The sequence below is a fragment of the Triticum aestivum genome, chromosome 1A (genome assembly GCF_018294505.1).
Source record: "Triticum aestivum cultivar Chinese Spring chromosome 1A, IWGSC CS RefSeq v2.1, whole genome shotgun sequence".
NCBI lineage: Eukaryota > Viridiplantae > Streptophyta > Magnoliopsida > Poales > Poaceae > Triticum > Triticum aestivum.
In genome coordinates this window covers 499113778-499131483 of record NC_057794.1, presented here as the reverse complement: position 1 = coordinate 499131483, position 17706 = coordinate 499113778, and the positions used below count along the sequence as shown (strand labels likewise).

The window sequence follows — 17706 nt, the reverse complement described above, 5'->3', positions numbered from 1 at the left end:
ACGAAGACTACCTGACTGTTTACTACAATAAGATTTGACTGACTCGGTGCTGGTTCACGGATATGATTATAATTTTTATTACCTCTATTGTTCTTTGTACTGTTATGTGTGAAGATGAATAGATGGAAAGTTTCTTAAAAAAAAGAGTACGCGCTGCGCCTTTTCTTTGCATCGTTTCTGAAATATATTTTGCTCCCTTTGCACCGATGACTGCACTCCACCCCGGCCTACTAACCACATGCTATTTTGCCGTGACCATTTCCGTTTGAAACCTCACGGCGCGGGTCGGGAAGAGAACTTTTTTGTACGCGCGGTCGGAGCTCCGGCGACATCAGTCGCACCGCAACGTGCGTGCACAGGCCACCGGGTCGCCGTGCTCGGCCGAACGGGGCGAGGCGGCGAGCACTGTACGAATTATAGTACATGCTGCGCCGTTTCTTTGCAACGTCTCAGAAAAAGGCTAGGGATATAGAGGGGCAGTAGGCCGGGGTGGGGCGCAGTCAGTCAGTCAGCCAGTCAGGAGCGAGCGAGGAAGACGAGGCGAGAGAGAGAACAGAGAAGCCGCCCGGCCACGCAAAAAAGTGTCCTTTTTCTGACCTCGTCCATTCAAGTAGTGCGAACGCTCGCCAGCGGCCACGCCCCCTGCCATGCCGCGCGCCTGCCTGCTCCTTGTCACATCCGCGCCTCGCTCCTCCAGCCCACTCTCCAGCGCCACCCGTCGCCACATTAGACTGCAACTGAGATTGTCGTCCAAATAGCCGCCGGCCGCTGGGTGTGCGTGCCGATATCGATGGGGAGCGGGAGCGGAGCAGTCGTGTGGAGGGAGATAGCGTCGTCGCCTCCGCCGGGATTCGGCCGGCCGACGGGGAGTGCGGGCGGAACAGCCTCGGGGAGCGAGAGGCCGTCACCGGCCCCGGGATTCGGCGCCGCGCGGCCGTCATCTGCGCAGTCCGGAGGTTCGCTCGCCCCCATTCACTCTGCCTCTCGCTTCCGTACGGCGAACTGTCCGTCTCTTGCTCCCGGCCGGCAAACGACGCGGCGCGCGCCTTCGGGCTCGCCTGCCTTGCTCCGATCAAACGGGCCTGCGTCTTTTTTCTTTCTGTCAGTTCCTCCAAACCCTTACCGCACGAGTCGCCGCCGCAGCGCCAAGTGTGGATTCTGTTTTTCAAGTGGCTCAATAGTTCGGTGTGACCTACCGACTATTTTTTTCCCCAATTCTTAGGATGCGCATATGGTGATAAGCTCTTCTCAATCTTTTGTTTTACATAATGTACATTTTCTTTTATCAAAATTCACACCCTAGAGCGATTTGATGCGTCAAAGACTTGCGGCAACTCCAACGCGGCTCACCAAATCGACCGCAAATCTCTAGATCCATGCTGCATTGTGTTGGGCCATGGTTGAACTATCGTTTTCAAAAGTATTATTATGCCATCATGCAGTTCATCTGGACAGACATTTGCTTGAAATTATGATAAAACAAGCCGTGTTCAGTAGTTGTTTTCAGCTTCATTCTGCTCACCACTTTGATGCTTGTAGGTTCCAAGTCTGCTGCTCGTACCGATATGTTGGTCGACGTAGGAATGGAAGCTGGCTCTGATAATCTTGAGGTTCCACCACATGTTGGGGTACTTGGTGCATTCCTTTCTTCTTTGAAACAAATATGTTCATTTTTTGATGTAGTTCTTTGCTCCAATCCTGACGGATTCGTGTATTACTTATGCATAGGGCTAGAGCACAGTTTAATGCTAGCAATTGGTACATTCTTACGCTATAGCATATATAAAAGTGCTGGAATAGCAACCGTATAATAGAATCAACTGTTTACTCCTTGATGAATTACATGCATCGTGTATTCAACATTCTAACTGGATTACTTTTTGTTACAGAATGAAAGTGCATCCCCCACGAAAGGCACAAAGAGGAAATTTGTTGTTGATGCAACCGAAGGTGCATCACCAGGTGTTAATACAAGTAACACTGGGCAGCACCAGCATTCCCGCAGAAAAGGTAAGGGTCCTGGGAAACATGCAAAGCTGGAAGACAACAAAGGTGCTACTAAGTTGGGGAGAGATCAGACACCAATCGGCGTATTTGAAGATGAATGTGTTTTCTGCCATTCATTTAGAACCAGTGAGCCGGTAATATGCTGCATATCGTTTACACATATCAGTAAAAAATGCCTGTTGAAGTCTTCTTATTTGTACTGGCACTAAAAATGTTCACTTTTCCTATGTCAGTTCCATGGTCCGATGGTACTGTATCGCAATAGAAGGATTGTGCCCAGTGACGAGGGCAACCCTACCAACGCCATCTATATCCACGAGAAATGCATGGTTTGGTAAGTTTCTTTATACAGCATGGTTAACCCTTCATATTTAATTTATTTAGAATCATCATATGCAGTGTTCATCCATCCTTTCAATTCTTTACCCATGTTTCTGAAGGGCCCCAAAAGTGGAATCCAATGGTGATACTTTTAAGAATGTGGAGAGTGAAATCAATCGTTCTAAAAGATTGAGATGCAGAAGATGCAAACTCCGGGGAGCAGCGCTTGGTTGTTATGACAACTCCTGCAGAAAAAGTTATCATGTCCCATGTGCAATGATGATACCAGAATGCCGCTGGGATCCTGTAAGCTTTTGAGTATAGCTTGTCCTTGATCCATTTATAAACACTGATGCTCTGACATGTCTAGTTTTGATTTTGAAGGAGAATCACCGTGTTTGGTGCCCCAAGCATGCGCCACCTGATGAGCTGAGCTCACCAACAATGGAGAGTGACACTCTTTCCCCCGTCCTTCAAAAGTATGTGATCTTTCTTCAACCTTCATGTAACTTGATTAATCCTTCATATTATAATTCAGTGTTGTATCTAGTCATTCCAGCCAATGTCCAGCTAAAGAAATTTCGGTCGATTACCAAATGGAAGATGAACACATTAATCCATTACCGTGCGATGAGATGAGCTCACCAGTAATTGAAAGCGACATTAATTCCGCTGTCCTTCAGAAGTTTGCGACCTTTCTTCAACCTTCTTGTTACTTGATTAATCTTTCATTTTATAACTCGGTATTTTATCTAGTCATTCCAGCCAATGTCCAACTAAAGAAATTTCGGTCGATTGCCAAATGGAAGAGGAACACATTAATCCATTACCGGGCGATGAGATGAGTTCACCAATAATTGAAACTGACATTACTTCCCCTGTCCTTCAGAAGTATGTGATCTTTCTTCAACCTTCATGCTACTTCATTAATCCTTCATTTTATAATTCAGTGTTGTATCTAGTCATTCCAGCCAATGTCCAGCTAAAGAAATTTCGGTCGATTGCCAAATGGAAGATGAACACATTAATCCATTACCGGGCGATGAGATGAGCTCACCAATAATTGAAACTGACATTACTTCCTCTGTCCTTCAGAAGTATGTGATCTTTCTTCAACCTTCATGTTACTTGATTAATCCTTCATTTTATAATTCAGTGTTGTATCTAGTCATTCCAGCCAATGTCCAGCTAAAGAAATTTCGGTTGATTGCCAAATGGAAGATGAACACATTAATCCATTACCGGGCGATGAGATGAGCTCACCAATAATTGAAACTGACATTACTTCCGCTGTCCTTCAGAAGTATGTGATCTTTCTTCAACCTTCATGTTACTTGATTAATCCTTCGTTTTATAATTCAGTGTTGTATCTAGTCATTCCAGCCAATGTCCAGCTAAAGAAATTTCTGGCGATTGCCAAATGGAAAATGAACACATTAGTCCACTCGCCACATCAAGTTCTTCTTTGCCTGGACAAGTGCCTGGGTATGCATTCTTTCTTCACCCGCCTTGGAGATGGTTCCATTCGTCTGATTAATCATCAATCTTTCATTTTGTAGTTGATTTGTTGTATTTTGTTGTTCCAGCCAATATTTAGTTAAAGGAGGAACATCTGTCCTTGATAGAAGGGAAGATCTGCAAGTAGATCAGCTGAACACCTCGAGTTCTTCCTTGCCTCAGGGGTATGCGTGGCGGAAGTTACTGATCAGATGTTCAATCACTATTGCTTAATATTCTTCTATAATTTGCATTGTATTTCATCATTACAGCCAATGTTCGGACAGAGGAAGAATTTCTGCTAATCACCGGAGAGAAGAAAAGCTAGTAAATCAGTCTAGCACCCCTGTGGATCAATGGGTTTTGCTCGGTATATCTTTAAGTGCATCAGAAAAGGTAGCATTAGACTATACTTGCAAACAATACTGTCCTTTTAGAGCATTTGGATATATCTGAACAATACTCTCATGTAGAGCTTTTGGATGTATCTGAACAATACTCTCCTTTAAGAGCATTTGGATATATCTAAACAATACTAGCAAATATGTGTGTGGACAAGTAATGCAGCAATTTTAATTTATGGTCAATATTTAATTTATATAATCTGCTGGTTTTTGAAATAAGTTCTGTTCCATACCAAGCTATGATAAAATTGTTTATGTTTGTCATGCAGGATTCCTTGAAGGAATTTGCATCCTTAACCAGTTCAACCTTGGCTGAGGAATGGGACAAAACTGTGACCCATGTAATTGTGGGCAGAAACGCCGGTGATGCATGTGGCAGATCATATGAGGTCCTGATGGCGATACTCTCTGGGAAATGGGTTGTCACAGCCGGATGTTAGTATTAATCCATCTTACATCTCCCTTGTTTTGTATTGTTGATGATTATTGTACTACCTCCAAACTCATGCTACATACTGCTTAATGTAATAAGTTGCTGGTCTATTTGCACTTCCATTTATCCGTGGCGATCTAAAACTTATCATAGCTCGGCAGAGAATATCATTTCTCCTTGCACTGAAGTAGTTCACGTCATATTCATGTGTTAGGGATTGTGGATTGCATGGTGGAACCGATTCCAGATCTAAAAACTTGCTTGGAAAAGCCGATCCCAGGCCCGGAAATTTCTTACGAGATGAATTTCTGTGATGGCTCGTGCACATCAGGTTATGGACCAACAAAAGGAAGAGCTAGAGCTGCTGAACGGGTATGTAAACATGTCTGGCAATAATATATTATCTATGAATTCAATACAGAGAAAAACATATGTAGTGAAAACTGATCGCAGTTTGTCTTATGCATCAGTGCAGGGGATTGGTTTACAATCTTTTTGTCAAAAGGTTTGGGAACTGGTTTACATTTTTTTTTCAAAAATCTAGTATAAATATGTACTTAAGTGTTCATACAGAGGCTGTTTGATGTCAAAGGCTTTAAGTGCATCTTTAGAGAAATTTAGGTGTTCCATGGTCAGTATATTCCAAGAGCTTTTCTTTTATAAGGTGGGGTGCTAAACAGATTTTCATATGTTTTGTTTTATGAAAACAGCAGCGCTGCTTTCTAGTATTAATTAAGGTAGAAGAAATTATACATAGAGTACAGAGGGAGCATTTGAGAAATCGAGGAAGCTGGAGACATCTTTTGCAGTGTTGTTTTACAAATTCTCTTTTGAAGTGTCATTTCCCTGAATGCGATGTTTTGGAATGCATTTCAATAGTCATGGATCTTATGAATGCATTTCAGTTATTATATGTAATAAAAGCAACATTTTGATGCCTTTCTACAGCCAAATGATGAGAACATGATGTTTGCAGGCACCAAAACTGTTCTCTGGACTGCATTTCTGCCTCAGCGCCTACATAGACCCTGAAGACAGAGAAACCATCAGAAGACTCGTAGCAGCTGGTGGAGGGCAAGTACTGGAGGGAATCAGCCCAGACCGGTTGCACGAGAATCTGAATAAAAATCCAGCGGAAGTGTACTTCATCTACGACAGCGGCCCTCCAAGGAAGATCACTTCGGATTTCGATCTTATCCTTGGCAAGGAGATTCAGGAGAGCATCGAGTACGCGAAATCGGGAGTGCAGGTGATCAGCCACACGAGGCTGCTCGATGCTATCCTGTGCTATGATGCGCGGATCCTGGAAAGGAGGCTTCAGCAAGACGTGTAAGTGAAGGGCGCGCTTCAGGCAGTGGCTTTTCGCTCGTGTTACGAGAGTTTTCTGGGTTCAGCCCCCCACATGAGTAGCAGGGGGGCTGTCGAAAGTTGACGAATCACACACTCTACTCACCCTTTAGGCTATAGGGTGGTGTGTTTGTTGTTGTTTTGGTGCTGGATTGCTTGTTTAGCAGATCTTTAGTACTTGTGCCGGACGGTTGTTTCTCGGTGCTGAAGGCGCCTGCTGTGAAATGGTTGTACTTTTTTGGCGGTGACTGAAACCTCTGTTGGGCAGCATCATCTGTTTGGAATTGGATTGCCAAATCTGAAGAAATCCTGAACTGTTACATCGCCCTGCGGGTTGCGGCGTGTTCTACACCTTTTGTTCCTTGCATCTTTCTTTCGTTAGTCAAGTTGACAATTTAGTACTAAAGTAGCTTTGCTGTCACACTTCATAGTATTGCACACATCAACAGGCCCTCACCCCGTACGTGTCAAGGACCGGCCAACAGAGTAACACTACCACGGGGCTGTAGCCCTGCAATGGAGTTGGCTCTACAAAAGTCAGAGGCCAAGCTCAAACAGGTTGTTCAGAAGAGTTTACATTGCATTTTCCATTCAACCGACTCACCGTGCATGTGCTGGACGCAAACATACCCGCTTTTGATTAGGCATATATACACATACACGCATGTGAGCGACAAAGATATCCTGCCAGCAGGTATAAGCGACGACAGATGAAAATTCCACGACTTTGCTCGAACTCAATCCCAGTGGAGGCTAATAATCCCCAACTGACATGCACAGGTAATCCCACCAGGCCTCACACCCGAATCAAGACTCCAACTCCCCTCCATGCTATCCCATCGTCACCGGCTTCGGGTCGCTCCTGTTTGAGGCCTCACCGGCGCCATGCTCCTCGCTGGCGCTCGGTGTGGTGCCCCTTTCCATCTCGGGACCGTGCCTCCTCTTCTCCCCCAAATTAGGCCCGACTACATGAGCATGGCCAACGACCCCACGGTGAACCAACACGTGGTGACCCCCAACGCTCTCGATAACCCATACTACAAGAATGTCCTTGCGCACAAGGTGATGTTCTTGTCAAGGTGAAATCAAGAGGACGGTCGTCAACCAGTGGTCCATCCATGAATCATCACGCTGTCGCGTTAATTTGTGTGTGTGCTTCACTTTTTGCACTGTCTGAGGTCACCTACTTGTGATTTTCGTTCAAATTTTATGCATGTAGTTAGTTATTTCCAGAAAATTGCATTTGGAGCTCAGCCTCCATGGAGGCCTCCAAATTCAAATTTCAAATTTCATCAAAATTCATATTTTATATTTCAAAAAAATCTGAAAAAAATACAGATATTCATGAAGGCATAACACACATGTGTGTAAATTTTCAGGGTAAAATACGTTGAAATGAGGGTTGTGAAAAGAAAAATCTGAGGCTTTTTAACACATAATACTATTCATCCTCCCAAGCCATGAATTTGTCTTTATTATACAGATGAACAGATCACATTTCAAGGTATTTCATCCTAAAAATTAACACACATGCACATAACATCTTTTGTTTACTTGCACAATTTTTTCAGATTTTTTGAAGCTGAAAAGTTTGAATTTAGACTTTTTCAAAATTTTCGAGCTCGAATGAGCTCCGTCACCAAAACGACGTTCTGGTTATTTCCACCGTTCAAATTCTTTGTGTGCTTATTGGTGATGCAGTTAGGGCATCTCCAACGCCCTATCCTAAAATGGACACATTATTTGTCCGCGGACTTGTCCGGACCAGTCCGCAGACACAGATAGGGGAGTTGACCATCCAACTGCATCCTCTAAACGTCTATGGCCAGGCCCATCCAATTTTCATTTCAAATGCATAGCAATATGAGAGCTAGTTAAAGTGCGAGGTTCACATAGTGTCCAATCACAACCAAAAAGAAGCGAATGTTTATAGTTTTTACATGCGCTCGATCACAAAACTATCAGTCCGTGCAAAAACGTTACTTTTTTGCCCTGCCAGAGCGGCTATCTGAACCTCCTCGCTCACTCTACCGCCACCTTCTCTTCACGACCCGCCTCCTTCTCAGACACCAAGCGCTTCAACATCTTGACATGGGCGGCATGCACGATCATCGCGCATCATCATCCAACCCGTCCATCCTCATGGTCAACATCTTTGAATCCTCTGAAGCGGCCCCGAGCTCAACTCTCCTCTCTTAGAGCTTGGTCTTCTTCTATTCGAGGTCAATCTTCTTCTCGGTCGTCGTCATTAAGACGTTAAACCTCTCAGCCTTCTTTTTTCTCCTCCACGTCGGAGCGCTTGACACATTTCTGCTCCCTCTTCGACAAGATGTCCTTGAACGTTTCCGTTATCTTGGCTATCGCCCCTTCTCGCTTCTCCTTCTCTCACTAGTAGAAAAAGGGCCTTTTGTCCCAGTTCGTAAGGGCCTTTAGTCCCGGCGGGACTAAAGGGTCGGTACTAAAGCCTCCCCCTTTAGTCCCGATTCTTATACGAACCGGGACTAAAGGCCCTCAACTTGGCCGCTGCCTGGAGGTCCACCTTTAGTCCCGATTGGTAACACCAACCGGTACTAAAGGAAATTTTATGATTTTTTTTATTTTCAAATTTCTGAATTATTTTAACCTCTAATCTCTAATCACCCCTCATCACTGCTCAAATTAACCTTTAATCTCTAATCACCCCTCATCATTCCAAATCATCTAACTTCCCGAGCGGTCACCCATCCTCTCACTACTCCAGCCTGAGCACGCTTAACTTTCGGGTTCTATTCTCCCTCGTTTCCAAGTCTGCACTTGTTGTTTTCCTGACAATAGTAAGATGTCAATCCTATTAACCCTCAGGAATTTAGGTTGAGCATGAAGTCACACATTTCACTGTTTGAGTTTGAAACTATTGTTCTAAAAAACAATAATTATTTAGTAACACTAATATTTCTTGAATAAGTAGTTTGACCACAGTTTGACCAAAATTCAGAAAAACTGAAATAATTATTTAGTAACACTAATATTTCTTGAATAAGTAGTTTGACCACAGTTTGACCATATCTGACCAAAATCAAAAAAACTGAAATAATTATTTAGTAACACTAATATTATTGAATAATTATTTAGTAACACTAATACTTCTTGAATAAGTAGTTTGACCATAGTTTGACCAGATTTAACAAAAATTCAAAAAAAAACTGAAATTTGAGCATAACTCTTTTTCCTTTTAGAATTTGAGGATTCTAAAAATTTGCAAACAGGCCATAGGCTGTCAAAATCGGGAGCGGATTTTCGTTCTGAACATTTTGATATATTATACGTTTTTTCCGACATCGTATGCAAAAGTTATAGCCGTTTTATATTTTCCTTACATTTTTTGCAAAACATGTCCAAATTTAAGTTTTTAAATTTTCCTAACTAGTAGATGTAGTAATATAACTACCTCTCGAAGGATTTTATTTTTTGAAGTTTTTATCATTTTCTTTTGATTTTTTCGAAACAAAAAAAGCGATCCACTGGGGGGAGGGGGGTAGAGTTTGAAAATGGGACCTTTAGTCCCGGTTTGAGACACAAACCGGGACTCTCAAACCGAGACTAAAGGACATCGCACCCTTTAGTCTCGGTTCGTGCCTCAAACCGGGACTAAAGGGCTCAGGTGAACCGGGACTAATGCCTTAGCCGCACGAACCGGGACTAATGGGTTGACCCGGCCTGGACCTTTGCCCCCTTTTTTGCCAGTGTCTCCTCCCACTTCATTTCTCGGAACACCCTTCTAACCTTCTTATATTAGGCGGCTCTTCTGTTGGGTCAGTTGGATCACCAGCCTCTTCCTCGGTGCCGATGCCGATGGTATTGATGGAGTTGGCAATGGATAGTTGCCACTTGGTTCCCCATTCAATTTAGGTCCTCACTTCTATGAAGAAGACTATGCTAATGGAAAAAAGAGCTAGTTGGATTGGTGATTCCAAACCTACTTTTTGTAAGCTCTCTAGAGAATTGCTGCATTGGTTTGGTGATCATTGTGCTCTTGTTCCATTTCATCTTGTATAACCGCAATGTGATTGTGTCTATACTTGATAGTTGCCTTAGCATGAAATAATTTGATGTTTTCATCTCCAAGCTTAATACATCTAATAGCTTCCTTGCTTCGAGTAAGTATTTTTGGTATGATAGATGGTTAATCAAATGTTGTTTCAGAATCTCTCTCTATATCACAGGGATTTTGTGGCAAGACACATTGTTCTGGATTTGGGAGACACAAGAGGATGGGTTCACACGAGGTTTTTTTCAGGTTCAGCCCCACTGTAGAAGAGGTAATACTTTACTCCAGTTGATGATAATCTGGCCTCGTACAAGGGATCTCGGTACAAAGATCATATATAATGTTGGTATGTGTGTTTGTACACATGCCACGTGGGTGCCCTAACCTTGCCTTATATAGGCCCGACAAGGCTATGATCATACAACGGCCAAATCGTCCAGGTTATGGCAACGCCACAATAAATGTCGTACTACTCTGTGTCATACAAAAGCTTACTAGGTTTTAGAATAGGACAGCAAATTGTTTGGCTAATTACAGTCGTAATGAGTTGTGTATTGCTATTTGGCTTCAAAGAGGTCTTCCTTATATTGAGGAGCTCTTGACAACTAATTGTAATCCCATATTGACGAGCAAACCCTAAACGACGCCTTAATGGGTGCACACCCCACCTGCTACGCTGGGCTGGGCCGGCCCGTTGTCCCTTTTTTTCTTCTGTTTAAACTGAAGGAAAGCTAAAAAGGTGCGAGGCAGAGTTCGAACTCGGGATCTCCCGGTTCTGAGAGCAGGGCACCAATGACTGAGACAAGCCGACAGATGTGCCTACATACATCTTTTACATTATTTGTTCATTGTCGAGGTCGCGGAATCTCCCAATTTTGGGATGCTTCCGAAACCCGTTTTTTGGAACGGTTTATTATTATTATTATTATTATTATTATTATTATTATTATTATTTACTTTACTTTTTTTTTTTCCTTTCCCATTTTCTGTTTCTTTTTTCTTTTACTAAATGTGTGAACTTTTTACAATTCATGATTTTTTTTCAAAATCAATGAACTTTCTTTTCAAAATCATGAACTTCTTTTTGAAATGATGAAATTTTTTAAAGTTGACGAACTTTTCTTTCAAAGTCGATGAACTTTAAAAAAAATAAATGAACATTTTTTCAAAATAAATGAACTTTTTCAAAATCGCTGAACTTTTCAAATATTCAATGATTATTTTTGCATATTGATGAACTTTCTTTTCAAAATCGATGCAATTTTTATTTTCAAAATTTGGTGTTTTTTTTCAAAATCAACGAACTTTTTCAAAGTATTTTCAAATAATTCAAAAATCAAAATGCTAGAGTAAATGGTACTTGTGCAATATATTTGCGCGGCTACAAATGTTCTTAAATAGTTCGACTTGCAATTCATGACTAGCCCATCGTAGGCCAGGTGGTTATCCTTGCTCCTACCTAGTTAGCGCGGTGCTACTTCTTGAACTTGTGTTGGTTTTTTCTCTTTAAAAGGAAAGAGTGATGCAACAAAATAGAGATAATTATTTCTCTCAATTTGAGAAGCAAGGTATTAATTCAGTAGGAGAAACACACATGTCACCAATAGTTGCGCCTACACAAACAAACAAATACTTGTACCCAACGCGATAACGGGGATGTCAATCCTTCACGGTTATTTACAAGGAGAAGATCTAATAGAGATAGGTATAAAAGATAAGTAAAAATGCAAAATAAATTAAAGGTAAATAAATTATAGCAAGGTATTTTTGGGTTTTTGGTTTTGTAGATCTGAAAATAATATTGATAAACATAGACCCGGGGGCCATAGTTTTCACTAGAGGCTTCTTTTTTGAAAGAACACATACGATGGGTGAACAAATTACTGTTGAGCAATTGATAGAAAAACACAAAGTTATGACGATATCCAAGGAAATGATTATGAGTATAGGCATCACGTCCGTGACAAGTAGACCGACTTCTGCCTGCATCTACTACTATTAGTCCACACATCAACCATTATCCAGCATGCATCTAGTGTATTAAGTTAACAAGAAATGAGTAATGCCTTAACCAAGATGACATGATGTAGAGCGATAGATCCAGTCAATATGAATAAACCCCATCTTTTTATCCTTAATGTCAACAATACAAATACGTGTCATGTCTCCTTCTGTCACTGGGTATAAGCACCACAAGATTAAACCCATTACAACGCACCTCTTCCATGGAAAAAAAATCAATCTAGTCGGCCAAACCAAATCAATAGATCGGAAAGAAATACAAAGCTATCTTAATCATGCATAAAAAAGTTCAGAGAAGACTCAAATAATATTCATAAAAAATCTGATCATAAATCCACAATACATTGGATCTCAACAAACGAACCACAAAAGAAGATTATATCGAATAGATCTCCAAGAACATCGAGGAGAACATTGTATTGAAGACCAAATAGAGAGAAGGAGCCATCTAGCTACTAGCTATGGATCTGCAGGTCTGTGGTAAACTACTCACACATCATCATAAGGGCAACAAGGTTGATGTAGAGGCCCTCCGTGATTGAATCCCCCTCCGGCGGAGTACCGAAACAGGTCTCCAGATGGGATCTCACGAGGACAGAAACTTGCGGCGGCGGAAAAGTATTTTTGGTGTGCCCTCTAGTATGCGGGGAATATTTGGATATTTATAGAGTAAACATTAGGGTTAGAGGAGCATCAGGAGGCCCACAAGCCTAGGCCCCCCTAGGGTGCGCCTCTCGAGCTTGTCGCCAACTAGTGGCCCCTCTGACCCCCTCCCGAAGGTTCCTGGGTGTCTTCTGGTCCAAGAAAAATTGTCAAAAAGTTTTGCCCCATTTGGACTCAGTTTGGTATTGATTTTCTGTAAAAGACAAAAACAAGAAAAAACAGCAACGGACATTTGGCACTAGGTTAATAGGTTAGTCCCAAAAAGTGATATAAAATAGCAGATTTTTTTCACGGCTGCTTTTAGAAATCCACAGCCGAACCAAACGCAGCCTAAGTTGTTTCCCTATGTTGGGCATATCCCGTAGGGATTCATCCGCCACTCTCTCCCATTTCATTTTTTGTTGCTTAAAAATATGCATTCTTCCAAGGTGTCATGGCGTCTCAATCGAAAAGAGATGTTTTAATCTCCACTATTGATATAATTAAAGGTTGTGTACCAAAGAATAAATAATTTGTTGGGAATGTGTGGGTGAGAGTAGTTAATTGCTGCCACTTAGAGCATCTACAGCTGGGGGCCTCAAACACGTCACAAACTTCCAAACAGGCTGACCGGTCAATGACCGCTCACAAAAAATCGATCTACTCGGACGCCTCAAAGCGCCCTTCAGACGCCCGGGCTGTCCGATGTCCCTCATATATAGCCAAAATATGGGGCAGCCTGGATACGTCAGCCGGCCCACCCCCGACCACACACACACACATATATATATATATCCCATCTGATGAATTTTAGACCTCATTCCACTCCACTTTCTCCGTCCTCTCCTCTTCCCAATCCGATCCATGGTGGACGATCGCAGTGGCTCTGGCTCCAATGGCGACAAGAGCGCCATTGATGGGGCCGTTCTCCGCATTTCTTTGCGCCGCTCCCGTCTAGATCAGGGTAGCACCAGCAGAGGCAGCTCACGATCGAAGCAACGCATCACCCCCTTTCGTCTACCATTGCAGTGCGGGCGATGTTGCCGGGCCGTCCCGTCCGGGGAGTAGCACCGATGGGAGCACCGCCTGCTCCGCCCAAATTCAGGTATGCTGCTCGGCCGCCACCCCCTCCATTCTACCCCCGGAGAGCATACACGAGCACCATTGGGTGCTTGTGCCCTTGCCGGCATTGGGCCGGTCGAGGACTGATACATCTTCAACGTATCTATAATTTATGAAGTATTTATGCCATGTTTACAACAATTTTGTATGGTTTTGGTATGATTTGATTAGAACTAACCCGGACTGATGCTGTTTTCAGCAGAACTACCGTGGTGTCGTTTTTTGTGTAGAAATAAAAATTCTAGGAATAGGCTGAAAATTTACAGTGATTTTTAATGGACCAAAAGAGACCCCCCCAAGCACCAGAGCTGGGCCAGGAAGTGGACGAAGGAGCCACAAGCCTGGGGGGCGCACCCTCCGAGCTTGTGGGCCCCTCGGGCACCCCTTGACATGAGACCAACGCCAAAAATTCCTATAAATACCAAAAACCTGTTGGGGAACGCAGTAATTTCAAAATTTCCTATGCACACGCAAGATCATGGTGATGCATAGCAACGAGAGGGAAGAGTATCGTTTAAAATTAATCCTGAAGATAGATGTAGAGGTAGCGTGCCGACGGCGATCACATCGACTTTGGAAACCACACGCGCATCGTCACCTCGTCCTTAACCAATCTTCGCTCAATCCTTAGTCCCTGTTTCAAGTTGCAAATATTAGCAACAGAACCAATATCAAATACCCATGTGCTACTGTGAGCTCTAGTAAGGTACACATCAATAACATGTATATCACATATACCTTTGTTCACTCTGCCATCATTCTTATCCGCCAAATACTTGGGGTAGTTCCGCTTCCAGTGACAAGTCTGTTTGCAGTAGAAGCACGCAGTCTCAGGCTTAGATCCAGACTTGGGTTTCTTCTCCTAAGCAACAACTTGTTTGTTGTTCTTTTTGAAGTTCCCCTTCTTCTTCCCTTTACCCTTTTTCTTGAAACTGGTGGTCTTGTTGACCATCAACACTTGATGCTCCTTCTTGATTTCTACCTCCGCAGCCTTTAGCATTGCGAAGAGCTCGGGAATTGTCTTATCCATCCCTTGCATATTATAGTTCATCACGAAGCTCTTGTAGCTTGGTGGCAGTGATTGAAGAACTCTGTCAAAGACACTATCAACAGGAAGATTAACTCCCAGTTGAGTCAAGTGATTATGGTACCCAGACATTCTGAGTATATGTTCATTGACATAACTATTCTCCTCCATCTTGCAGCTATAGAACTTATTGGAGACTTCATATCTCTCAATCCGGGCATTCGCTTGAAATATTAACTTCAACTCCTGGAACATCTCATATGCTCCATGATGTTCAAAACACCGTTGAAGTCCCGGTTCTAAGCCGTAAAGCATGGCACACTGAACAATCGAGTAGTCATCAGCTTTGCTCTGCTAGGTGTTCATAACATTTGACGTTGCTCATGCAACGGGTTTGTCACCTAGCGGTGCTTCTAGGACGTAATTGTTTTGTGCAACAATGAGGATAATCCTCAAGTTACAAACCTAGTCCGTGTAGTTGCTACCATCATCGTTCAACTTAGGTTTCTCTAGGAACGCATTAAAATTCAACGGAATAACAACACATGCCATCTATCTACAACAACATAGACATGCAAAATACTATCAGGTACTAAATTCATGATAAATTAAAGTTTAATTAATCATATTACTTAAGAACTCCCACTTAGATAGACATCTCTCTAATCATCTAGGTGATCACGTGATCCATATCAACTAAACCATGTCCGATCATCACGTGAGATGGAGTAGTTTTCAATGGTGAATATCACTATGTTGATCATATCTACTATATGATTCACGCTCGACCTTTCGGTCTCCAGTGTTCCGAGGCCATATCTGCATATGCTAGGCTCGTCAACTTTAACCCGAGTATTCCGCGTGTGCAAAACTATCTTGCACCCGTTGTATGTGAACGTAGAGCTTATCACACCGGATCATCACGTGTCTCGGCACGACGAATTGTAGCAACGGTGCATACTCAGGGAGAACACTTATACCTTGAAATTTAGTGAGAGATCATCTTATAATGCTACCGCCCAACTAAGCAAAATAAGATGCATAAAGGATAAATATCACATGCAATCAATATAAGTGATATGATATGGCCATCATCATCTTGTGCCTTTGATCTCCATCTCCAAAGCACCGTCATGATCACCATCGTCACCGGCTTGACACCTTGATCTCCATCGAAGCATCGTTGTCGTCTCGCCAACTATTGATTCTACGACTATCGGTACCGCTTAGTGATAAAGTAAAGCAATTACATGGCGATTGCATTTCTGTCACATCCCTAGCTTCTGGCATTGCACTAGTACTAGCCTTTGGTGATGCATCATGTTTACTTTTACAGAAAGTTGAAATGGGGATTGTCCAAACCCTAGCATTTTAAGAATTCACCAGGTTCACCTAAAATATTTTCAGTCAATCCAAGTGGCTTTCAAAAATGTTCATCATCTTTGGAAAAATGCTGGAAACAGTAACCAGAGATGATGCACATTTTTCCATGTCATTTTGGATCTTTGAACTAATATATATTGTACTTGAGTTGGAGCAAATATATGTTATATATATTTTTAATGCTTCAATAATTCTGATATTTTGTGAGGGGCTCTAGAATATTACTTTCAGTCCCTGCAAAAATTATTGGAAGAAACAAAAATGATTTAGTGTTTGAACTAAATCAAAACAGATTGAAACAAATAGAAAACAATGATTAAAAAAATAAAACAGAGCAAAAATAAAAAGGGAGACGGCCACCTGGGCCACTTACCTGCTTACCTGCCCGGCCCAGCTCCTCCCGCTGGCCCAGCCCGCCACCGCTACCCCCCCTGTCGTCTTCTTCCCTCGCCAGAAGGACGCGGGCACGCACCCGGCGCGCGCGGCCACGCGCCCCGGCCACCTCCTCCCTGCCTGGCTGCCTCCTCCTCCCCTGGTTCCCTCCCGCGACGCCACGCAGCCCCCTCGGACCCCTCTCACTCTTCCTCGAGGCCCCGCCCCTCTGCTCTTTCTCTCCCGCCCGAACCCGAACACAGCCGTCGCCACCGACGCCGTTCGCCGCGGCCACCATCCCCCTCTCGCCTCCCCGACGCCTCCCAGAGCTCCGCAAGTCCTCCCTCGTCCTCCTCGTCGTCTCACGCGACCAGAAGAGCCCCGGAACGCCGCCCCCGACGTTTTCCCCCTCGCCGGCCGCCGAGGATCTTCTCCGTCGAATTCGGCCACTCCGGCGCGCCCCCGAGCTCGCTGACCAACCCTGCGGAACCGCGGTGAGCTCCTCTGCCGTTCGCCCCTTTTTCCCGTCGCTCCGCACGCTCCCTAGCGCTAGCGCTGCCGTGCCCGAAGCCCGCCGCCGCCGCGCCTCATCGCCGGCGTGGCTAGAGCCACCACAGCTCGAATCCGAGCACACCGCTGTGCTCAGAGAACTCCCAGGAGCCCGTAGCGCCCACCAGCCCCTCCTCCCATGCACCATAGCGCCATCTCCGCTGTTGCCCGAGCTCCGGCCGCCGCCGCGAGCTCGACTCCGGCGAGTACAGCGCACCCCGTCCGCTCCTTCCTGCTCCGTTGGATGCGGAAGAGCACGGGCTACGCCCCGGTGGTCTCCGCGAGTCCAGCCGCCGCCTGTAGCTCAAGTCCGGCGAGCTCCCGCCGCAGTTTTGGTCGTCGCCGGCCGAACTCCGGCGAAGTCGACGTGGCTTAGTTAATTAGTCACTAACCCCCCCACCTACTGACGCTGATAAGTGGGCCCCAGGGCTTAGTCAAAGCTAACCAGCCCGGGTCAACGCGGGATTAGTCCCTGTGTCACTGACGTGTGGACCCCACACGTCAGGTTTGACCCGGGGCAGCCCTGTTGACTTGCTGATGCAAGCATGACGCA

General features: G+C 44.1%; 1 protein-coding gene across 10 annotated transcripts; it reads left to right on the top strand.

Annotated features, from left to right (window-relative positions):
- Positions 1-531: 531 nt before the first annotated feature.
- LOC123060331 (BRCA1-associated RING domain protein 1) lies at positions 532-6358 on the top strand. Of its 10 annotated transcripts, none has more exons than XM_044483038.1 (16): positions 532-956; positions 1540-1628; positions 1890-2141; positions 2241-2341; positions 2448-2634; positions 2713-2807; positions 2879-3013; positions 3085-3219; positions 3291-3425; positions 3506-3631; positions 3712-3813; positions 3915-4010; positions 4098-4221; positions 4499-4664; positions 4877-5034; positions 5639-6358. In XM_044483038.1, the coding sequence occupies exons 1-16, from the start codon at positions 791-793 to the stop codon at positions 5993-5995; spliced, it is 2424 nt and encodes an 807-aa protein (XP_044338973.1). In that variant the 5' UTR covers positions 532-790; the 3' UTR covers positions 5996-6358. The 10 variants fall into 10 exon arrangements, with proteins under 10 accessions (XP_044338973.1, XP_044338967.1, XP_044338951.1 ...); XM_044483032.1 differs by having other exon boundaries at positions 3497-3631; XM_044483016.1 differs by having other exon boundaries at positions 533-956; positions 3094-3219; positions 3497-3631; positions 3703-3813.
- Positions 6359-17706: the final 11348 nt, after the last annotated feature.

Bases quoted from the DNA above. Each gene is read 5' to 3' on its own strand.
- LOC123060331 (XM_044483011.1), top strand. From the start codon at position 791: ATGGGGAGCGGGAGCGGAGCAGTCGTGTGGAGGGAGATAGCGTCGTCG. The intron at 2,342-2,447 runs GTAAGTTTCTTT...ATGTTTCTGAAG, and splicing joins CACGAGAAATGCATGGTTTG to GGCCCCAAAAGTGGAATCCA. The intron at 3,814-3,914 runs GTATGCATTCTT...TTGTTGTTCCAG, and splicing joins TTGCCTGGACAAGTGCCTGG to CCAATATTTAGTTAAAGGAG.